The 24,396-nt window shown below is 43.2% G+C and overlaps 1 protein-coding gene across 2 annotated transcripts in view; it reads right to left on the bottom strand.

The window, feature by feature from the left end:
• Positions 1–24,396, bottom strand: part of NEMP1 (nuclear envelope integral membrane protein 1) — a 38,673-nt gene that overhangs the window by 9,129 nt on the left and 5,148 nt on the right. The window contains exons 3-9 of one of the 2 annotated variants that reach the window (XM_066584454.1): positions 19,686–19,902; positions 17,355–17,427; positions 10,997–11,090; positions 9,521–9,635; positions 6,626–6,851; positions 2,621–2,659; positions 1,103–1,276 (exon numbers count right to left, since the gene is read on the bottom strand). In XM_066584454.1, the coding sequence (XP_066440551.1) occupies positions 1,103–1,276; positions 2,621–2,659; positions 6,626–6,851; positions 9,521–9,635; positions 10,997–11,090; positions 17,355–17,427; positions 19,686–19,902 (938 nt within the window). The remainder of the gene's footprint in view (positions 1–1,102; positions 1,277–2,620; positions 2,660–6,625; positions 6,852–9,520; positions 9,636–10,996; positions 11,091–17,354; positions 17,428–19,685; positions 19,903–24,396) is intronic. The other variant, XM_066584455.1, reaches the window with a different exon arrangement.

The raw sequence follows: 24,396 nt of genomic DNA, 5'->3' as shown, positions 1-24,396 counted from the left end.
ATATTTTTACCATCTATCTTCCGCCTTGGCATCATATCAGACCTGTGGGGGACATTCACATTGTGAAATTAAAAAAAAAAAAAAAAAATCAATAGTCTAATGCTCACGGGAAAATTCAGGCCCGCATGGATTCTCCATGCAGAATCCCGTCGCGGAACCCTCCTTCCCTGCAGGCACAAGTCCAGAAAATCCTTAATACTCACCTATCCAGACGCTGCGGATCTCCCCTACGTCGCGGCCGGATCTTTTTTCTTCGGCCCGGCAGATGTGCTCGGCACGCCGGCAGCATGTCGCGTGCACATTTCTTTTGAACTGCTGGCTTACTGCGGTTCTGCAGCAGAGCAGAAATTCAGCTACAGGTGTGCGCCCAGATACGGACGGTTTCCGTAGGCTTCAATAGAAGCCATGGGAGCCGTCTGTGCGGCAGATCCACAGGAAAATGGAGCATGCTGCGAAAATGAAGCATGCAACCTGCACGCCAGGAATAAATCCCATTCGCATGCTTTTAGCTGCCCTACGGATGCTAAAGCATCCCTATGGGCAGCAAGACGCACGGATCTCCCGTGCGGGGGTCACGGGCAGATTTTATAAGTAAAACCTGCCAGTGGACATTGGGCCTAATGGAGCTCATCTGGGTCTGCTAGGAGCCTCCAGCTCTGCTGTGATAGGGGGCAGTCATGTGATCGCCAGGCTGCATAGCGGAACTAACACTTCACTCTTTAGTACATAGCGCTAATGAAGCACTATATAGCCTGGAAAGGGAAAAAGCAAAATTGGTTAAAAATCACTTCTCAAGGTTCTTGGCTGTGTCTGAGAGCCGAGGAACCAACCTGGTCCTGCTTGATTGCAGGAGCTTTAATCCCGTGCCATATATTTATCGCACCTTGTCCTTAAGGGGTTAAAGCAGCTTATGCTTGCAGATATAGACACTGCATATAACTCTCATACAACTCATCCCCATTCATCAGGGAAATGTTCAGACTTCATAATGAACAATGTGAGCTCCACATTTCCTGTGAAGATATTGCTAGAGCGGTCCCAAAACGCTCATGGTATTGGAGGAGACACTGCCTCACTTGGAAGATCTCAAGCAGAACCTTACCTTTTTGGGGACTGTATACGTGAAATCGCCCTCCACGCTTGGAAGTCTGGGCTACTGCAGAAGTTCCGCAAGTCTTCTAATGCTTTCTTGGTTTCCTCTTCGCTCTGCCTCATGTATTCTTCCTCTGACAGCAGCCGAGGTGGCTCAGGCTTCACTCTTGATTTAATGACGGATCTATACATTCCCAAACAAGAAAGTTCGCAAAACATTATTCACAATGCCTTCTGGACTTAAAGGAAAATAAAACAGCTTTTCTTAAAGCAGCGTAAAACAAAAACTGCAGTGAAAACTGAAAAACAAAAAAAACACCTAATAGAGCTGACCTGACCAGTACCTTTCATTTTTAAGGAGGGGAAAATTAAAAAAATTCACCTAGATGAGGCTCTAATAGCACAGTGAAGACTTTACTACAAAGCGCCACCATTTGTGCTGCAATACTCCCCCAGTACGCTAACGGGAGGTGGTTATCAGTGTCTTCCATCCTACAGATACAGCGATGCTGCAGCCCAGTCATGGTTACCGTTTCTACAAGTATGTTAATGGGAAAATGGAACAATACCTCTGCAGTGACACCTACTGGAAGGCTGCATTCCTGCAAGTCAATGTCAGACTTTTTAAACAAGCCTTATAACAACGACTGAGAATTGTGAGCCACAGCTGGAATAACCATGCACAGATAAGAGCTTTTGGAGCGACTGACTCATCAGTGTCCAGCGGGTAAAGTTTCTCCTTAAGAGGGTTCTGTCAAAAAAATAAAAATAAAAAAAATTCTATACTTACCAGATCTTCACCTCCCCCATCTTCTCCTGGCTCCTGCAGTCCGGGGGTGGGGGTGGATTGTCACCTCACCTCCAGCTGGCGGATTCTTCTCCTTCCTGTGAGGTGACAGTCACAGGCAGTCTTCTTCTTGCCAGCCAAAGTACGTTAAGTAACAGTTCACAGACCAGCAGGGGGGAGTGCCGATCTATTTCAGACTGTTCATGTGAGCTGTCTCTGAACTAGATTAGCATTCCTTCTTAGCCAGTGAACAACGTAACCTTCACTGACCGTCCCGGAAGAAGAATGTGAGAAATGCAGCCTTCATAACATGCCGGCCGGCATGTGGTGAGGTGACCCCGGAGGTACTGCAGAAGCTTAGCGAGGAGAAGATCTGGTAAGGAGACTGAAGGGGGAGTATTAGGCAAATATAGAATTTTTTTTTTATTGCCAAAACTCCTTTAAAGGAGAGCATCTAAGGTCTGTTTAAAATTGGCTCCCAATTCCCAGTCATTGTTATGATGCTTGTTTAACCCCTTCATGACACGGCCCTTTTTGCCCCCCAATTTTCGTTTTTTCCTGCCCCCCTTAAAAAAAAAAATCAAAAAAAAATCAGAACTCTATTTATCCATCGACGTCGCTTGTTTTTTGCGGGACGAGTTGTATTTTTCAATGGTGCTATTTAATGTACCATATAATGTACTGCAAAACTTGTAAAAAATTCTAAGTGAAGTAAAATGGAAAAAAAAAAACACAACATACCGCCATCTTTCAGTGAGTCTTGTTTCTACGACGCACAAACTGCAACAAAAACGACATGGTAACTTTATTCTATGGGTCGGTACGATTGCTACGATTCCAAACTTGTATAGTTTTTTTTTTTACTATACTACTCTTTTTTTTAAAGACATTTAATTTTTTTCAATTATCTTCTGTGGTCATCTTCTGTGTGCAATAACTTTATTTTTTATAAACTTATTTTTATTAGCCTTTTCAATGGATAGATACTGTACATGGCAGATGTTTTAAGAAAATCTATACAGAGTTTTGCATGATATACATTTCTTTTACAGTGATATTACATTGTTTAGGTACTGTCATATGCGTATTTCTCTCTGTAATCTTCCCAATTATTTTGCCTCCAACCCATGTATGATCCTTTCTTAACTTTTTTTATTTTTCCCTCGACTTAGTTCAGCGATGGCTCATTTTTTGCGGGATGTCCTGTAGTTTCCGTTAGTACTAATTTGGAATACGTACGACTTTTTAATTGCTTTTTATTGTGTTTTTTCTGGGAGACAGGGTGACTGAAAAAGTGCATTTCTGGCGTTCTTTATTTATTTTTTCCGGACGACGTTCACCGTGCGGGGGTAAATAATGGGCTACTTTGATAGATCAGACTTTTACAGATACCAAATATGTATTTTTATTTTATTATTTAGACTTTTTAATCATAGATATGGCAAAATGGTGGGCGATTTTAAATTTTTGCTTTTTTTTTTTTTTTTAACAGTTAAAAAAAACTTTATTGCTCTTTTTTTCACTTTACTTTTAAGTCCCCCTGGGGGACTACAATATTTGATACTTTGATCGCTCCTGCAGTATGATGTAATGCTATAGCATTACGTCATACTACATTCTGACAGGCAGCCTATCAAGCCACCCCACCGGGATGGCTTGATAGGCAGTCTCTCAAGGCAGCCCTGGGGCCTTTCAGAAGGCCCCCGGCAGCCATGACACCTGCACGGCTCCCCCGATCTCACAGAATTGACAGCGGCATTTAAAGAATTAATAGCCGCGATCAGCCGGGCGGCCGATCGCGGCTATTGCCCGCAGGTGTCAGCTGTACTAAACAGCTGACACCCGCGCTGCATGCAGAGAGGTCGCTCCGCGACTTCTCTGCATACATACCCCGACGCTCCAGGACGTAAATGTACGTCCTTGAGCATGAAGGGGTTAAAAAAGGTACTGTTCCATCTTGCATATTTCCCAGAGTATCAAGGATGGCCTTATATCCTTCCTGATACCAGTATGTTGGCTCACATGACACTTTCCACTCTTCCTCCTCTTAGTATATTGCTCGGATTAGTTCCGAATCTACTGCAATCACTTAAAAGGGTTGTCTAGATTCTAAAATTAGGAAATACTGAGTTATCAGAGGTGGATCCTCTGTTCAGGATCCCCATCTCTTGGCCAGAGCAGAAAGCAGTTATAATGAGCGTCTCTCCTTCTGCAGAACCTGTTCTGTATTACACAGGCAGCTTATTGATTTGAACAGCCGTTGTGCAATGCTTAACCCTTTCAAATTCAATTTGTATCCTGGTTTTCCTAGGTGGCTTACTCTTTTTCTGCCATTACACAATGGCGCTATATGCTGGCTAAAGCCAGTACTGCATGAGGCGACAAGCTCCGGCAGCAGAGAGGCTGGCAATATACATTAAGAGAACCCCGACGGACATATTTCAACATTGGAGCTGTACAGCCTTAAATCATAATGTCTTCACAGGTCAGACAGTGGATTGGAAAGGGTTAATCCTCTGCCGTGGTGATCCAGCGCCGAAGCTCTGCAGTCCTCCAGGTCTTTGCTGTGGAATGGATACGACCCGAACGCAGAAGCCAATCAGAAGCCGCAGCAGTTGTCTGCCATTCCCCTGGCATTGTGACTTCTAGTATCTGAGCGGTGATGCCAGGAGAACAGATTCTAACCACTGTGTTCGCCGATTAACTGCGGTGGTCAGGTAGTAACCATTCAGCCACAAAGACCGGAGGGACTGCGGTAGAGGATGGGTAAGGACTACGATTTTTGTTGTTTTAACACATTTGAGGCTCTACTGGGGGTGAGAGAGAAAAAAAAAAAAAAAGTTCAGCATCCAGATAACCCCTTTAATTTGCCTTGTGATGGGGGCTGCAGAAAAATTTGAATAGTTACTGGCAGGTTTCCCCCACAAGTTACGGCTAATTGCTGGGGTTATAAGCAGTGGGATGGTTTGTCATTAGCTTATTGTTAAGGATTCCTTCTAATAAGTAGGGATTCCCCAAAGTGTAGGGCCCTTTAACTAGTAAGTTCCCCCTACACACTTGGAATCACTGAAAAGGTGTTCAACGTATTTTATCCAATCTCTGTCTGATCATATACTAGAGGGAAATGAGGGCTTCAGTAATTCAAGTCTCCTCATACTCTGCCCCATAGAGCATACAATGGAATAGGTCACCAGCAAGGGAATGAACCAAATAGACAAAGTCTCATTTTTTTAAAATCCAGATTAGAAACTTTGATTTACGTATGCATTATTATATCACTGGATTCACCCTTCAACTAAGCTGTGGGTAGATGAAAGCTAAAGTCTTCTGCACGGACTCCTTTCTTAGTCAACTATTCTATGTCTAGAGGAAAATGGCTTTTGGCTATCTAATGTGTATGGTTAGCCAAAAACCTAACGCTCATTCAGCTGACCGCTATCTCACCTAACACCCCCATACACATGCCCAAGTATTTTCACTGCCACATACCTACAGCAGCGACTTCTATCCCAAGAGCAAAAGGATCTGGCAATTGAAATCCACCTGCTGGATCCTCATCTCCCCTGTCAAAGTAAAGGCCCTTATACACCACACAAATATTGAGCGGTTTGCAGAATAATTGCGCAGTGTGAACGCATGCAATGAAAGAACGATCAGCGATAAACTGCAGATCGGATCTAGCGTCGAGACCCAAAAAAAAAAAATCTGTGCTGGTCTGCGGCGCGCTCCACCTCCATTCTCTGATCATGATCGCGTTTGTGTGAAAGCACAGCAGCCAACATCGGTGGGATGGCTGTTGGGGACTTTAGTGCTCACAGTTGTCCCATGTAAGAGAGGATTACGTTTGGGGAAGTTCATAAAGGCACACAATAGGAGTTTACTCTGTGGTCCGAATTATTAGTGGTAAACCATGGAGAGTTCTAGAATCACAACACAGCGCCCATCTGTGCTGTGCAACAATGACTCTCAACTTCAATCAATGTTGCAGTTTATTGCTTTCTACAATACAAAGGCTTTAAAAAAAAAAAAAAAGCATCACAACTAGAGATGAGCGAGCGTACTCGGATAAGCACTACTCGCTCGAGTAATGTGCTTTATCCGAGTATCGCTGTGCTCGGGGCTAAAGATTCAGGTGCCGCTGCGGCTGACAGGTGAGTCGCAGCGGGGAGCAGGGGAGAGCGGGCGGGAGAGAGGGAGAGAAAGATCTCCCCTCCGTTCCTCCCCGCTCTCCCCTGCAGCTCCCCGCTCCGTGCCGGCACCCGAATCTTCAGGGACGAGCACAGCAATACTCGGATAAAGCAAATTACTCGAGCGAGTAGTGCTTATCCGAGTACGCTCGCTCATCTCTAATCACAACCTAACTTACCAATCTTATTCTATCATTTACACCAGTTTCTGGTGTGTATTATGTAGAAATGTGTGGGCCCAGGCAGCCACACCCCACAAAAGTTTAACCCACTTTTCAAAAACGTGAGAAAAGTTGCAAAAAATACTTATGCACATGTGGGACTTGTCCAAAAATTTGCAGCTTGTCTACACCATCATTCTGGTGTAAAGTATTTTGTATTTGTCTAGGTTAGTTCAAAAATAATATTACATTGCAAGTATTCAAAGTCCTATTAGTGCTAGGAGAATGTATGTAGAATTAGTACTGTATAACCAATAGCCAAAAAACTAATCATAGGCAGACATGAAGCCTTGATTTTAATCCATCCAGTACAAAGAAGGCAACTGTTTCATCATTACCTGTATAAGCGGTGTACCCATCGCACCGGGTACTCAATCTGCTTGGTACAAAAGGCAACCACTATCATAACTAGTGCCATTTTCCGCACTTGTATGCCAGTGTACATCAGCAGCAGTCCGATCAGCTGTAGAGTCCAGTTCAGCAGGTTTATACTCCGCTCATTTTCCAAAGGTCCATATTTATAGCAGACTGCAAAGCTCAGAAAGCCCACAATGCCAAGATAGCCTAAGGGGAGAAAAAACATGATTGCGGTAAGCAGGAGAGAGTTAAAATCATTCAACGTACAGATGTAGTAAAGTTCAACTTTAAACTTTCTAACTTTTGGTGCCAGCGGTTGTTTACTAGAGATGAGCGAACGTACTCGGATAAGCACTACTCGTCCGAGTAATGTGCTTTATCCGAGTATCGCTGTGCTCGTCCTGAAAGATTCGGGATGCGCTGCGGAGCAGGGAGCTGCAGGGGAGAGCGGGGAGGAACGGAGGGGAGATCTTTCTCTCCTTCTCTCCCGCCCGCTCTCCCCTGCTCCCCGCTGCGACTCACCTGTCAGCAGCGGAGCGCCCCGAATCTTTCAGGACGAGCGGAGAGATACTCGGATAAAGCAAATTACTCGGACGAGTAGTGCTTATCCGAGTACGTTCGCTCATCTCTATTGTTTACCCTTTCAATTGCTCTTACAATGGGTTACCCAGAAAATGGGTTACCCTGTCTCCCAGAAAAAAAACGCAATAAAAAGCGATCAAAAAGTCATATGTATTCCAAATTCATACTAACTAAACTACAGGACATCCCGTAAAAAAAATAAGCCCTTGCTAAACTACATTGACGGAAAAATAAAAAAAAGATATTGCGCGAAGAAGATGCAGCAGAAAATGTTAAAAAATTAAATGTCTTTGAAAAAAAAAGTAGAACAGCAAAAAAAAAAAACAAAAAAAAAAACAAAAACACCTATACAAGTTTGGTATCGTAGTAATTGTACTGACCCGTACAACAAAAGGTATCGTGTCATTGCTGTTGCAGTCTGTGCGCCGTAGAAACAAAATTATGGTATATTAAATATCATCATTGAAAAATACAACTCGTTCCACAAAAAACAAGCCCTTGTGCAGAGATGTCGATGAATAAATAAAGGAGTTATGATTTTTTTTTTTAAATGGGAGGGGGGGGGGGAGGAAAAACCGAAAAGGTAAAAAAAAAAAAAGGGGGAGGCGGCACGACATTAAGGGGACAAATCATATACCAACTTCCTTCTCTGGGTCTTTACAACACAGGAATACCACATGTGTAATTTTGTTTTTAATTTTTTACAAAATAAAGGGAGAACAGTGTTTTTATTTTTTTACAATTTTTTTTAAACATTTTTGTCCCTTTAGGGGACTTTCACAGAAACCCATCAGGACCTCCTGATCACATTGCGGAGGTCCAATGGTGTCAGCCCTTTACATGCTGCAGTCGCATAGACCGCGACATGGAAAGGGTTAAAAAGCGGAGATCGGAGGTTTTCTCCATTCTCTGCTGTGTAAGAGCTGGTGCCTGGCTTTCCTCTGACAGCCGATCACCAGCTCTCCTTGCCACAAAGACCATCGGCCGGCATCTGACAAGCCGATGGTCTCTGTGGCAACCGGAAAACAAAGCAGTGCAGGAGTTTAAAAAAAAAGCAAAAAAAAAAGCAGGAAGTTGCCGGCAGATCGGTAATATCTTCCTGCTCTGTTTAAAGTCCTGCAGTGTTGTCTGTGGGTATGTGCAGGCAGAGCACAATGCCACAGCTAGTGAAACATAGCCCGGAAAACCACAACAGGTTTTTACAGTCATGCAGACACCCCAGCAGCAGCTTAAGCCCCATTTACATGCAACAATTGTAGTTTGAATGAACGAACGACTTTTTTGCTTTCAAACGTTGAGCGTTTACATGTAAAGATAATCGTTTGAAATCCTTGCCATTTCCCTGATTAGCTGAGTAAACACTGAGTAAACACGGGAGGTTTTAAATTAGCGCCAAGAAAAAGCCTGTCTTCTTCTGCATAAGTCCTTGTGTTTATATGGGCAAACAATCACCCCTTCTCTCAAGTCATGTGAAAGACTGAATGACTGAACAACTACTGTTCAAACCTAAGAACAAGTGAACGAACTAATGACTGCTTTTATGCAGGCTGAAACTCAGCTATAAACGTCAAGTCAACGAATAGTGCCCGATGGCTTTGCGTTTACACGTAACAATTATCACTCGTTTGAACAAATTTTGAGCGATAATCGTTACGTGTAAATGGGCCTTTAGTCTTGAAGTGAAGGGCAGCGGGTGGCCGTGTCCGTGTACCACTGCTCCATTCAGTTCAAATGATCTGTGGCTGTTTCTAGCAGCTGACACTCGTCAATAGCAGAGATCTGCGCCAGTGCGGATCGTGGCTGTTAACCTTTTAGATGCCCCAAAATTTGGGAGTCCTAAACGGTCCTCATGCGATTAGATCACCATGTGCTGCTTGGCTATACCATGGCAGCCGGGGGCCTTCTGAAGACTTTCAGTTAACATGCAGTGTAATGTAATATTATGTTATCTTATATTGTAAGTGATCAAACGATCATGAGTTCAGGTTCCCCTTCGGGATTTAAAAGTAAACAAATAAAAACTGAAATTTTTTTTTTAATTACCCATTAGAAAACAACAGAAGGTAGCAAAAGCTTAAAAGAGATAAATACATAGAAAATCTAGTCAATAAACATACATAATTGGCATTGCCACATTCATAAAAGCTCAAACTATTTAAGTATCACTTTAGTTAACGCACTCAAAGAACACTGTCAAAAGATAAAAAGGGTCTGGGGGGGGGGGGGAATGATGCCTAAAGCCCAGCCATGTTCAGCACGTACGACCTGCCGAGTCTCCGGAATACTAAACATACCTAGTAGATACTGCCAATACTCTGTGCAGATTTCTTGGAAGTTTTTGAACACTAGCTGGATGATATAAAGCGAGAAGGACCAACCTCCGACCAGTAACATATAGAAAGAGCTTTTCTAGAGAGAGAGGACAAAAGCAAAACAGTCAGTTGAAATATTCGTTACATCACACCCAAGTGTGTACAGTTGTGTATATCACTTTAAGAGAGTAACTATAAGAGTTTTATATGAAAGTGTAGTGATCACATGACTAGATTGGATTATGGCGAACTGTACAACAAAGGTTGGGTTTATTGTTTTTCATAGGCTGCCCTACACCATCACATCAAGCCTCACAAATCTGGCGTAGTTACAAAAGACCATCTCCCCTTCCACTATTAACCACAGCAGAGTCTCTCCCCTCCCTCTGCAGTAGTCACAGTAAATTGTTTAGAAAAGGACACAGACACTCCAATCACAGTTACTGATGATCAAGCAGTTACTGTCACACAGTTATAGTAGAGGAGATCACAATTCATCCTCCTAATTGCATAGTTATGGTCTGTAGCTTATTTATTTAGGTATATAAGATACTAATTAAACTGCCCACCTGCAAGCAAAAATGGTATAACCTCAGCTAATGATTGACTGGAAGTGGAAAAAAAAACAAACAAACAAAAAACTCACTCAAGATGGTCCCTGATAAGCATCAGACAGGGGCTGCTGTGCAAAAAAAGTGGTTGCAATACACAGAGGAGACCTCCAGAGTGTGACAGGCAATCAGGTGAAGGGGGCAGGAATGAAAAAAAATAAATAAATAAGTTTTTGCTGAAGTGGCCCGTTTTTTCTTCTTCCCATTTTAGATTTTCCTCTCCCCTTACGATTCTTTGATCGCACCTGCAGTATGATGTAAAGCCATAGCATTGCATTACATCATACCGTAATGGCTTGCTAGGCGCTCTGCAACTGCAGCCCTGGGGCCCTTTAGAAAGCCCCCGGCTGTCATGACAACCATACAGCAACCCACAATCTCATCGCGGGGGGCCATACGGGATCCCTGAACATCGATCTGGGCAACTAAACGCTACTGTCAGAAATGTCTGTGGCATTTAAAGGATTAACAGCTCCGATCAGCGGAGTGGCTTATCGGAGCTGTCAGCTGTAAGAAACAGCTGGGACCCGCGTAGTACGGAGCAGGATCGACCCCCGATTCCCCTCCACACACACTTTGTGCACCTGCATCTTATACTTTTTCTATTACTTCTCTGTTATAAAGCCCAGGACATATGAGGCTGAGGGTTTGTGAGCTAAGCAGATTAGCCTAATCTGGAGGACACAAGTCTATATACCCGAATTTGGTTTACCATAAATCAATTGTGTAGATGTATTTAAAAAACACAGAATTACACTTTCTAGCACTACGAATATTGTAGACTGCATATGAAAAAATTAAGAATAAATGTAGCTGTTCACATCATGATGAGTTATATAAACAGTACCTTAGGCAGCAGCTTGGAGAGCATGAACACCAGTATCAGTATTGAAGCTAGAATCCCCACACTCATTCCTGTACCATAGTAAAAAAGTTGACTCCTGTGGAAAGACAGAAAATTCTGTAAAATGCAGATAACACCCTGCGATTGTAACGGAAAACACTTCCATGCTTCTATACAGTTAGGCTCTTGACATAACTGGATCATCAAAGATTCTAGCAGATGGGATGAGGAAAAGTAGTACCGCATGGAACGCTATACTTCCTGTCAAAAACCACCACCACCATGATGGAGTCCAATGTAAAACATCTTCACATCACTTTAATAAAGTTTCCTACTGCAAGATGTTCATGGTTATCTGTTGGTAAAATTGAAGGGGTTGTACCAAGTCATAAAGTTATTCCCTATCCACAGGTAAGTTATAACTATATGATCGGTGGGCGTTCGACTGCTGGAACAGCCATGGATTCAATGAATGGGAGTTTGCTCACTCCAAGTGAAGTGAAGGTTAGAATCATAGAATGGTAGAGTTGGAAGGGATCTCCAGGGTCATCGGGTCCAACCCCCTGCTCAGTGCAGGATTCACTAAATCATCCCAGACAGATTTGTCCAGCCTTTGTTTGAACACGTCCATTGAAAGGGAACTCACCACCTCCCGTGGTAACCTGTTCCACTCATTCATAACCCTCACTGTCAGAAAGTTTTTTCTAGTATCTAATCTGTGTCTCCTCCCTTTCAGTTTCATCCCATTGCTTCTGGTCTTTCCTTGTGGTCTATGACTCTATGCTTCGCTTAATACATCCCAGAATTGTGTTTGTCTTTTTTGCTGCTAGATCACATGTTCAGTCTATGATCTATTAGTATACCCAGGCCATCTTCACACATGCTGCTGCTTAGCTCAATTCTTCCCATTCTGTATGTGCTTTTCCCCCCATTTTTCTTGTCCAGAGGTAGGACTTTGCATTTCTCCATGTTAAATACTATTCTGTTAGTTGCCGCCCACTTTTCAAGCTTTTCTAGATCTTTTTGAATCCTCTCTTCTCTAGTGTTGGCTATCCCTCCTAGCTTTGTGTCGTCAGCCAATTTATTCAGTTTCCCTTTTATTCCTTCATCTACATCATTTATAAATATGTTAAACACTGGGCCCCGGACAGAGCCTCGCCCTTCTCATACCTCACTTGAGACATTCTTCCAATTACATGTACATCTATTTATGACCACTCTGAGTACAATCACTCAGCCAGTTGTAAATCCAACAGTTGCCTTGTCGATCCCATATTTGGTCATTTTTTCTTTAATAAAAGATGGTAAGAGAAACTTTGTCAAATGCTTTACTAAAAAATAAGGATATACTATATCCTACGCATTTCCCTGATCAAGCCGCTTGTCCAATCTTTCGTAGAAGAAAAATAGTTTGGCATGACTTGTTTGTTACAAACCCACGCCGGCTCTGGTCAATTATTCCATTTTCATCCAAGTACTTGCATATATGCCATTTAATAAATTGTTCAAAGATTTTCCCCAGTATAAATGTCAGGCTAACAGGCCTGTAGTTTCCTGGATCCACCTTCTTCCTTTTTTAGAAGATAGGGACGTTTGCCCTTCTCCAATCTCTGGTTTTCTCCAGACATTTTCATAGATTACGGCGTGTGGTTCAGCAATGACCTCTGCCGCTTCCTAGGATGTAAATCATCTGAACCTGGAGACTTGACTTCATCTAAGTTAGCTAAGTGTTCCCTCGCCATCTCTCTGCTTATTAGATAGCCTGCATTATTTTATCACTTCAATAATACAGGGAAGATCAGCTGATGTTACATTTGCTGTTTGAGAGAAAAGATACAAAATAAGTATCTGTTAAAAGTTCAGTCTTCTCAACATCATTTTTAACCAATTCCCCATTTTCATCCTGTAAACATCCAATAGAATCTTTGACTTTTTTTTAATTGCTTTTGGCCTCACTTGCAATTCTCAATTAATTATCACCGTTAGCTATTCTGACACTTGCCCTACAGTTCCTGCAGACTGCATTACATTAGTCTTTAGATATGCCCCCTCCTTTTAATAAGCATGTTTTTCTTCCTTTTTAGCATGTATTTAAGTTCTGTGTTCATCCATCCTAGTCTCTTTAAATGCTTCCCATTCTTCCTTCTTTTAGGGATTCTGAACGATTGCGCTTTGAGATATTAATTTAGTAGAATTTCCCATCGGTCTTGGACATTTCTGTCCTTTCGAACATCCAGCCATTGGAGACTTGCATACCTCTTTCTGAGTTCATTAACCCTTTCCAATCCACTGTCTGACCTCTGAAGACATTATGATTTAAGGCTGTACAGCTTCGATGTTGGAAGACATCCATCAGGGTTCTCTTATTGTATATTGCCAACCTCTCTGCTGTCAGAGCCTATCCAACGTGTCACCTCATGCAGTACTGGCTTTAGCCAGCATATAGCGCTGTTGTATAACAGCAGAAAAAGAGTAAGCCCCTAGGAAAACCAGGATACAAATAGGATTGGAAAGGGTTAAAATCTGCCCGAAATCTAACCCTGAGGTCCGAGTCCTCCTCTAAGGTCTTCCTTTTGTTATCCAAAATTCAAGAATAGCATGATCACTGCCTTCTAAGGTCTCAGCCACCTGTACTTCCTCAACCATTTCCTCCCTGTTAGTAAGAATTAGGTCCAAGATGGCAGATTCCCCTTGTTTTCTCTTCTACATTTCATTCCTGATGAGTGAAGCAAGAAGTCTGCCAAATATATGCTTATCTGTCTTTGTAAGGTGCAACCCGTCTATCATATAGACAATTCACTCCATGGTCTAGAAATCCAAATCTTTGCTAGCGGCACCATAGATGTAGCCAGTTCACCTGTTCCATCTTCTTATTCCATGGCCATCCATTGGCAGGATGGATGAGACGACTACCTGTGCTCCCAGTTCTTTCATTTTCCAGCCTAGATTTTCAAAGTCTCTGCAGATAGTTGCAAGGTCCTTTTTTGCAGCGTTATTGTCCCTACACGTATTAGTAGGATTGGGTGATGTTCTGTAGAACTGAAGAAACTTGATCGCCTAGCCTATCAGAAATCTTTGTTTTGTGCATCTGGAAGACAGCACACCTCTTGTGAGGTTATGTCAGGCCTGTAGACAGCGGACTGTTCCCTTTCAACAGGGAATCCCCAAAACCACCGATATCCTTTTCTTCTTCTTCACAACACTATTTCTATCCAAGAGGATTCTGAGTGTTTACTAGGCTGTTCTTTGTGGGTAAAGTTATTTCTTGATGTACCTTTTATTTTTTCTCCTGTGTGAGAGCCTGGTACCGGTTACTGAGCAGTATGGGTGCTGACGGACTCCTGATCCTCCGGCTTCTTTGGGTCACATGCTTCCATTCTTCTGCTTCTTTTTCTTCAACATTCTGAAGAGTCACTTCTGCTCTCAAGGAAGTCCTCATTTTCCTTAATGAGCAATTCTCTCCTGAAGACTTTGCATCTTTTCCTTCAGTAGAGACACAAGCTTGCATTTCTGGAAGTTCAAGTTTGGCTTCTCCTCTGGTAGGTCTGTAAGCATATAGCATACATTGCAGCTCACCATATGGCTACTCTCGCCTTCCATGCTGCACAGTTAGTTAATGTCCACTTCCAAACTTCTAATAAATCAAGAATTTTCGTATCATTTTCGTGCATCATGTGTCGGGGAAATAATAGTAAGACAAGCGCTTGAAATGCTTGTGTTAATAAATTTCCCCCAAAGTCTCGAAAAGTGTCATTGGTAACCGCAAATATTATGGCTTCTTCATACTTCAAGAGAAGTGAGCAGTCAGGAACCTGGAGCTTCTTTTGTAAACAGTACAACAGTTACTCATCAATTAATGTGAACTTCAAAGGGTTTGATATTAATAACAAATGTCTTTAAACACAAAACCCCATATAATATATGAGATGCTAAAATTACCCAACTAACAGCAACAATGAGACATCAGGCTGGATGGTGGGAGCAGAAACGGATTTCTCCATGTGCGCACACCGTTTAACAATGGTTGCCCTGTCCATACTATCGGTAATAAGAGCATTAATAGTTGTCCTGTCCATTCGTCTTTCAGTGTAAAGGCTGCCAATGATTGAACAATTAGTTTTGCAAGATTCAATGTTTACCTGAATGAATCATTTCATGTAAAAGGGTCTTTACATTCTGCATTTTTTCCTCTACAGGCTTTCCACGAACAGCACACAGCCCCATTATTACCTATGATGCTATACACATGCACAACTTTTCACACAGACTGATGATTCTCATGAAAAACACTCTTGGATTGTTCTATTTCCGTCCGTTTTCAAGAACAAGAATAGAACATGCAATGTCTGTCAAGTTCAAAGAGCACACGGATAAGTGCCCTTGTGCCTTCAGCCGAATGACTCCTATACACTGCACATAGAAAGAAGAGGAGATTCTGCTCCCCTCTGTCATGAACTCGCATAAACAGAGAAGCAGCAGTATGGAAGACATTAGAGGGCAGTACTGAGCAGTGTAGATGCGATTGCAGTAGATGTAAAATAATAAGAGACAGTTCACATCTGTGGCGGAGGCTGCATTAGGGACTTTCATCTCAGATCTATCACAAGATTTTGGAATAGCTTAGCTTTATTTTCTGGGAAAATACAAGAAGGCATGACAGAAGCCGGATGGACCCCATAATTGTCAGAGGCGTCAGCACCATTTGTTTCCGCAATGAAATGGATTCGGCTTTCTACTTTCCTGTCCTCATGACAGATGATGGTCATTTCAACCACTCTACAATTTAGGGTATTTAGCAGAGATCTGAGCCGAAAGCTTATTCCTAACTCCAAGTTTGAATTATTAGTAAAAAAGAGTCAATTAGTATATAGCACACATTTTTATTTTATTTTATTTTTTTTGGAGGGTTGCTTATTATGTGGCAAAAGAGCATCACATGACTGGCACTGCCTCTCTCTGCCTGACCCCTTCAAGTATAGTTTGTACTGGAAGAAGAAAAGATTTTGGAGGCCAGATCAACCATGTCCGAATGGGGCTCTTACATCTTCCTGGGCGATACTTTTAATATGCAGCATAATTTAGGATCTTAGGCTTGTGGCTGCTTTATTTTCATGTCACAGAAACAAACCATATAGTGACAGGTTCCATAAAACTCCAATTGGTCTCGTGGCATGGTCACCTAAAAAACACAGGATTTTCATCACTAAGGGTGCCTGTGCACGGGCGTGATCTTACCAGTGGTAAATCGCCGGCGAATCACGCCCTCTGAAGCTTTCAAGCTTGACAAAGACCTGATTATATGGTCGAAACGTCGCCATTTTTGTGATTATGCGGTGTACATCTGGCCTTCCAATGGATGCATAAAGTGCTCTCCACCTAATATCTGCTGCCTGATTTCACTTTATTGGTCAGCCTATCAGATAGGGATTCGGCGGCGGCTCCTGCTCCCAGGAGGCGGCTCCCGTGGCAGAGCTTCGCCGTGGGGTACCGCAACACCCGTGGACAGGGGGCCTTACCGTTAAATTCCTTTCTCGTCACGTTCATTGGGAGACACAGCAAGCCCTTGGGTATAGCTCCTACCACTAGAGCATAGACACTAAGCAAAGAAAGAGTTAGTCCCTCCTACCAGCTATACCCCTCCTGCCGGAACGGAGCTAAATCAGTTTATACCTCAGCAGTAGGAGAGAACAAATTAACGCACAAAGTCGATCAATACAGAGCAAAACTAGAAAACAAATAGTTCTAGGTAAACAAGAAAACAAAACAAACATGCCAGATTGCGGATTCCTTTTTCAGAAAACACCACTAGTTCTAGCAAAGAATAAACAACTGAGTGGGGGCTGAGTCCCCAATGAACGTGACGCTAAAGGGATTTTACAGTAAGTAACAAAAATCTTGTCTTCTGTCCTGCAATGCCTTATTGCTTGCATTAGCGATCATAGGCAATGGCAATGCAGGACGCCTGTGGCAGACATCCTGTTGCCGTGGCAACGCCTCACGCTCTCTGCGATTTCATTGCGAGAGTCTGAGGACGTCACAAAGGGAGCGTGCTCTCTGTTAACCCTTTACATGCCGCGATCTACACAGATCACAGCAGGGAAGAGATTAACAGAGGGGGGGGGGGGGGGGGGGCGCTGCTGCAGAGGCTGGCTATCGGTGACAGCTGACTCCCGCTGCCAGATCTCTTCTGATCTCACGCTATCCCCAGGGTGCAAATGTACATCCTATTGCATTAAGTACCCCACTGCCAGGACATACATGTACATCCTGTGGCGGGAAGGGGTTAAAGTTTACAATGAAAAAAAAAAATGTGTAAAACCTTAAGAATAACATTATTGTATAAAAAAAAAAAATAACTTACCGACTGAGAGAGTCTCCATAGAAGAACAAGAAAAGACCAATGAAGAAGATGAAAAAGAGCTTGGGATCAAAGCCTGCAACAAGAAGGACATGTCAGACCATGGAAAATATGAATGAGTTAAAGGGGTGTTCCGGGACTAAAATACTGATGGCCTGTCCTCGAGATCAAATCAGCTGATTGATGTTCATTGTCACACGTCCTGAGAGCCACTCGGTCCAATTCAAGTGAATAAGATTAAGCTGCAATACCAGGCACAACCACTATACAGTGTACAGAGCCTTCCTAGTATGCAGTGGGGATCCTGAGAGACAGATCCCCACCGATCAGATATTGATGACATATTCTGAAGATAGGTTACCACAATTAGGCCTCATATCCACGGGAGGGTCAGATTCCGCGGGCGGGAGCCCGCAGCGGAATCCCAGCCTGCCCGTGGCCAAGGATCCTGCGCACCTGTGCAGGAAGATGGTGGCAGACCTCTAAACTTCTGGGTTATCTGTACTGCAGACAGCCGTCTGACATGCGCAGTAGAGATTTTTATTTTTTAATCTCCTGCTTTCCTGCGGCCCATCCGCAGTGTCAGCTGCAGGCAGGCCGTCACCCCCATGCTTTAATTTGCGAGCGCCCATGCTTTTCCATGGGCGACTTGATTTGCAGATCTCCGGCGCGGATTCCGCAAACCAAATCCACCTATAGACATTGGGCCTTAGGCCCAGAAAACCTCTTTAACCCCTTACTGACATGGCTTATGTCAGACCTAAACACATGGCGATTTTCTGGGGATTTTCATCTCCATTTTTCAAAAGCATAACTTTCTATTGCCGTTGACTTGGTTTGTTTTTTTTGCGTGGAGAGTTGCAGCTTTTTTTGGGCACATTGAATAACTTCTATAAATTCTTTTTTGAGGGCACGGAGAAGGAGTAGAAAAAAAAAAAAATCTGCCATTGTTTTTTGTGTTTTTTTTTCTGTACCGCATTAGGCTGAGCTCACACAGGCGGATTTGGATTGCAGATTCTGCAATAGCAGTTCATGTGGACGATCAGCGGTAAAATGCAGAAATTGAAAGGCATGCATTTTCACTTTTTCATTCATACTCGCGTATTCCGCAAGCGGAAGAAAAATCGCGGCATGCTCCATTTTGCCGTGGAATCCACGCAGACAGCCTCCATTGATGAAAGTCTAACATTGCATATGGGCTGCAGGTACCCGCATCATTGCTAAGCAATGGTACGGGAGATACAATACAAAAAAAACAAAACACTGTAGTGCGCATGACCGCCGGCGAGCCACCACAGTCATTCGCAATAAAGTAATAGCAGGTACGCCAGTCAGACTCAGAGCCAGAACAACATGATACATTTTTTCTGTGGTTTGGTGAGATTCCGACAACACCAAAATTATTTATTTTTCCTTTAGGTTTTTCCACAATGAAAATGGTCCTATATATATGTATTATATCTATCTATCTATCTATATATATATAAAGCCCTCACTTACTGATACCTCACCGCTCTGCGCATACATTCCGAGCAGAGACTCCGCCTCGCCGCTCTGCGCATACATTCCGAGCAGAGACTCCGCCTCGCCGCTCTGCGCATACACTAAAAGGCCGTAAAGTACATAAGGAAGCGGCCATGGACTGCAGGGATGGAGCATTCCTTTAAGGCTAAGAAGGGGCTGCAAACTCCAGTCTGGGAGTATATATTTTAATTAAAAGGGGTATTACCTTGTTGGTTAATAAGTGAACGGAGTGGGAGGGGTGGCACATTCTGCAGAGGGACATCGGTACATGCAGTCTGAAGATAATCTAATGCTCATCTATGTTTATACATATTTTATTCCTCGGTTCCTCTGAAGTAACCACAACTTTATAAAATTTTCCAGGCAAACAACTAAACTTTGGTGAGATCGGCTAGTATGTGTATAGCCATGGCAGCTCTGGGGGCTTTCAAAGGGCTCTAGACTGCCATAGGAACTGAACTGCATCTTGCAGTCTAATCGTGGAGGGGATGTGGGGGTACGATTTGGGACCCCTGAATACCAATCAGAGCATTTAAATGCCACTGTCAGAACTGAGGGTTAACAGCTGCAATCAGCATTCATGCTGATAGTGGTTGTTGCTGACAGGTGTCAGCTGTCAAAGATGACCGACACCAGCTGTGTATAGAGTGGGATCGGCTCCTGATCCCCCTCCATACAAACCCTGCATGACCAGGATGTACACCCTATGGCTTGAGGGGTTAGTGGAAAAATTGGAAAACTTTTGTACTAAACTTGTAAACAGGCCACATAAAATGATTAATCGCTGCCTCATGGTTATGTGCAACTCACCTCTGGAAAGGATAACACTATAACGTGTGTCTTCTTCATTTACGTGCACATTAATGCAGGTTTTGTTGCTCTGGAGATCCACATTTATGTAGGTGTCATTTATTTTCTCCTTAAAAAAGGAGAAAAAGTCGAACACAGTAAAGCCTTCCAATTCTTTCAGCTTCTCCTCACTATCCACCTGCGTCACTCTGATCATTCTGGTACTCTTCACCCGGATCTACAGTCAAGAAAAAGACAATTAATAAAAAAGGAGGAATCGGCCTCACTGGTAATCCGGTTTCCTGGAAGTCCCCACGACAGCACCACCCGAGATTGTCCTTCCTGTCCTATCTGGAGGAGGAACAGAGGTTTAAAGCGCCCCCTTCCCACCCCACCGGTGTCGTCTCCACAGCAACATTACCTGAGAAGTACCAATGAAACTGAGTTATGGAGGGACTACTGCAGAAAGGACTTTGTGTCCAAAGGCGAGGTCCTCATCTAGACTGTAAGGTTTGGTAAAGGCATGTAATTTCATCCACATGGCCGCTCTACGTATTTGATTAACAGAAGCTGAGGCCTGTTCTGCCCATGAAGTAGACATGGCTTTTGTAGAAGGGGCTTTGCGCAGAAGCCCTGTGCGGCGCGAGCACGCCGGAGCGGCCCCATTCAACAGAACAGAAGAGGAGACTGCGCAAGTGCGTCTAATCGAGACAGAAGGCGGCTTCGGTCGGCGCCATGCAGACGAGGACGCCAGCACCGGAGGGGGTAAGTGTATAACTTCTGTATGGCTCATATTTAATGCACGATGTACATTACAAAGTGCATTAATATGGCCATACAGAAGTGCTGAACCCCACTTGCTTTCGCGGGACAACCCGTTTAACCTCTAAGGACACAGACTTTTCTTTTTTTGTTTTTCTACCCTCATTTTCAGTTATTCCTCTGCAGTTTTGAAAAATCATACCTCTTATTTATTCATCAACTTGGCTGTATGCGGGCTTGTTTTTTGGAGAACAAGTTGTATTTTTCAATAGTACAATATAATGTACCGAACAACGTATAAATTCTAAGTGGAGTAAAATGGAAAAAAAAAAAAAAACACAGTCCCACCATCTTTGGGTTTCACACTGCAGCAAAAAGGACATGATATCATCAATCTATGGGTCAGTACGATTACTAGGATACCAGATTTTTTTTTTTTGTACTACTTTTAAAATATCTTTGGAAAAAAATGAAATATATGCTGCCATCTTTTAAAAGACATAATTTATTTAGTATTTTATTAAAGCCCAAGTTTCGGCTCCCTTTGAACCTTTAGATTCCATCTCAATTAGAGCCTTAAAGGGGTTGTCCCGCGGCGAAATCAAATTTTTTTTTTTAACTTACCCCCGCATTCTGCCCTGTTAAAATCAGTTCCGTTAGTTATTTAAAAAAAAAAAAAATCACTTACCTGTATCCCCGTTCGCGCAGCATCTTCTTTTAAAGATGGCCGCCGGTCCTTTCCCAATGATGCACCGCGGGTCTTCTCCCATGGTGCACCATGGATTGTCTTCTCCTTCCTTGCGTTCCACTGCCGATACAGCCACCTAATTGGCTGATCGGCACCACGTGACAGGGCGGAGCTACGATGACGACGCGCAGACCAGCTCTCCGGCGCGAGCACACAGCAGAAGACCGGACTGCGCAAGCGCGTCTAAAAAAGCCAGAAGACACCGAAATTAGACGGAGCCATGGAGACGGTGACACCAGCAACGGAGTGGGTAAGTGAATAACTTCTGTATGGCTCATATTTAATGCACGATGTATATTACAAAGTGCATTAATATGGCCATACAGAAGTGCTGAACCCCACTTGCTTTCGCGAGACAACCCCTTTAAGGACCCAGTTTAAATTCCAAGACGGAAAGATTCTTAAATTCTAGGTTTTAATCTGTCTGCAGCTTTCAGAAACCTAGAAATCCATGACATCTGAAAGCCTAGTCAAACTACTAACGACGACCTGCACGTTCGTGCGTGGGTTTGTGATTGACTTACATGCTCCCCCCCCCCGACAATGACGTCATCAAAGGTCCTTCATTCCCAGTGAGGGGAGTTACATGCTTCGCCCCTGATCACATGACGGTGACATCCTCACAGGTCTAGTATGCACATGGACTGTCCATATGGGTGTTTGTTGGTATTCCGTAGCAACTGAGGCCGCAGGGGGTTTGTATTCCGCCCGTAATGTGCACAAGAATGCAGGACCTTTGATGACATCACAGTCATGTGGTCAAGGTCGGCTGTGTGGCGCGCACGCAGCGCGGGTGTGTGGCGCATTGCGCCACCAGAAACACCGGTACTATAATTACTAAATCCTAATAATTACTAGTATGATAATAAGCACTGAGTGCTGCTATCTGGACCCTTAATGTATTAGGGTAAAGGCCTATGCCCAGTCCGTCTTGAAGAATGTCAAGGATTGAAGAAATATGTGGAGTTGAGAATTGGAACCTTGTTTCAACACAATGACGCAAGTTTATTTTTTCCCACACTAAGGTTAATCTTATTGTCTTCCCTTCTAAATAGCAAGGTTTGTATCATTCTTTTTGACAGGCCCTTTCCTAAAAGCATGGATTTTTCAGTATGGCCCGCTGCTGATTGCACCACAGCATGGGAAGTAAAGGGAAAGGAAGTAAAGGACAGCGAACTACTGGCAGAATGTTAGGCTTACTACACGCTTCCTGCATGAAAGTGGATTGCAAACACTAGGGCAACAGAAATTGGGAAGACTGCCTGAAAACCGGAACTTACAGGCATGAAACTGTGCAAACAGCAGCAAATTCATGGGTAAGGAGAACCTGCTATGTTTTTGAAAACTGAGGGACACTTTAGTAATGAGCAGAACAAACAGCGTCTCCTGCTAAAACCTCCCACAATCATGTGTGGGGAAATTTGGCAATAAGTGTTTAATTTTCCTGCAGCATCTCCATGGGGAAAATTAAGGATTACACATTACTCAAACCAATGGGTTGTCTGTGTAAAGCAGGACAGATCAACAGAACGCTCTTTGAAACTCCAAAAAAAATGGAATATCCTGAGCAGAGAATCTCCTCTATTAACTTTGTTTAGCCATTTCTATAGTATTCCTCATAGGAGTTGTCTAGTTGGGTACATCAGTATCATATCTTTTAGCCAGAGCAGTATGCCACTGTCATTAAGACGCATCGGGAGACGTTAGAATTGGGATCTATTACAAACGTCTGGTTTAATCTTGGCTATAAGAAGAATGCAGCCTCCATTTATCACCATGTGTCCCAATGAGGTGTAGCAGGAAAATACATCAGCACAATCTACATAAACACTTATAATACACTGAAGTCCATTCTGAGTCAAGCACCAATTAAAGAGCCACTCTGGTGAAATTGTGTTTCCATTTGTTACGCAACTGTATTGTGGCAATGTCCGAGTGGGGCGGTGGGGTCAGCGACAACACAGCGGCTTACTCAGTCCATATAAGTCTCAATAACTTTATTTTCTTGAATATTCAGCAATAACACAGAAATCCAATGGAAACACAGCAGCCAAGGCAGCGCATACACTTCGTGCTATAAACAAATGCTTGACTGTCAAGGCACTGACTAAGCAGGAGTTTTCCTCACTCACTACAAAACAGTGGCTTAGCACCACTACACGTACCCAATAGGGGTGTCCTTCCCAGTCAGACCTGTGGCCCAACCGCAGCCTGGTCTCCAACAGACGTTAGGCTTTTAGCCTCCTCTTAGCCGCCCTCTCAGGGAGTAGCTCCAGCTCTCTCTCAGAGCCTGGCCTTGTTCTGGCTTTCAGCAACAGCTCTGCCCCAGCTTTTTAGCTTGTCTCTCGGCAAGGGACTAAATGTGTGAAAAACACGCACACGCATGCACGCACGCACGCACACGCATTACCTTGGTTAGTTATTTCCTTTCTATCTGAAACTTTCTGGAGTCCTTCTCCTGATGTAGCCATGTGATCTCATTCCGACTACTGGATCTAAGATTTACTTGGCTTTATGGGATCTCTGTTTTTCAGTGAACATAATTCCTGTGTGATAGACCCTACCACACAAGCTCTCTAAAAAGAGGGACATGTATCCCTCATATCACGGTTACTGTTGACGATTAGAGACTCTTGACTGTGTACTGATGGTCTGTAGTTTAAAGGACTATAAAAAGGTAATGATAGTTACATTGTACTCCCTGGGGGCTCCCAGGGAACGGAGGCTGAAGTTGTTGGAGGCCAAATGGATTTTCAGGTTAGATTCCCTAACCCCCAGGGGTCTTAATGTGGACTATAACCCTTTATTATATGTAGATTGATTTGTGCCATGATTTTTATAGATTGGTTTTGCATTGATTCTTTGCTTATTGTTTTTATCCTTCCGTTTTTAACACTTGTTTGTTTTTTTATAGGTCCCGTTGGGTGATGCAGCTTTCCCATGTCCGGTGCTACATTATATATAATAATATAATAAAAAATAAAAACATACTAGCATAACACATTATGCGTTGATGGTCTTTTGAGGTCTCATGTTGTTTAATTGATTGCCATAGGTATATAGTGCCAATGGTACATCAGTATGGGTCTGGGTATTCACTAGCGCTAGCTGTATGAGTCGACATGTATGTGCCGTAAGGTGTATATATGACATATAATTGATACTGTCCCTCAGGGCGAAAGCCCTGTTTTTGCAACCTATACATGAGGTCATGTGACTACA

The sequence above is a fragment of the Eleutherodactylus coqui genome, chromosome 1 (genome assembly GCF_035609145.1).
Source record: "Eleutherodactylus coqui strain aEleCoq1 chromosome 1, aEleCoq1.hap1, whole genome shotgun sequence".
Lineage (NCBI taxonomy): Eukaryota > Metazoa > Chordata > Amphibia > Anura > Eleutherodactylidae > Eleutherodactylus > Eleutherodactylus coqui.
Note: the sequence above shows the minus strand (reverse complement) of the source record. Positions and strands in the feature narration are given on the sequence as shown.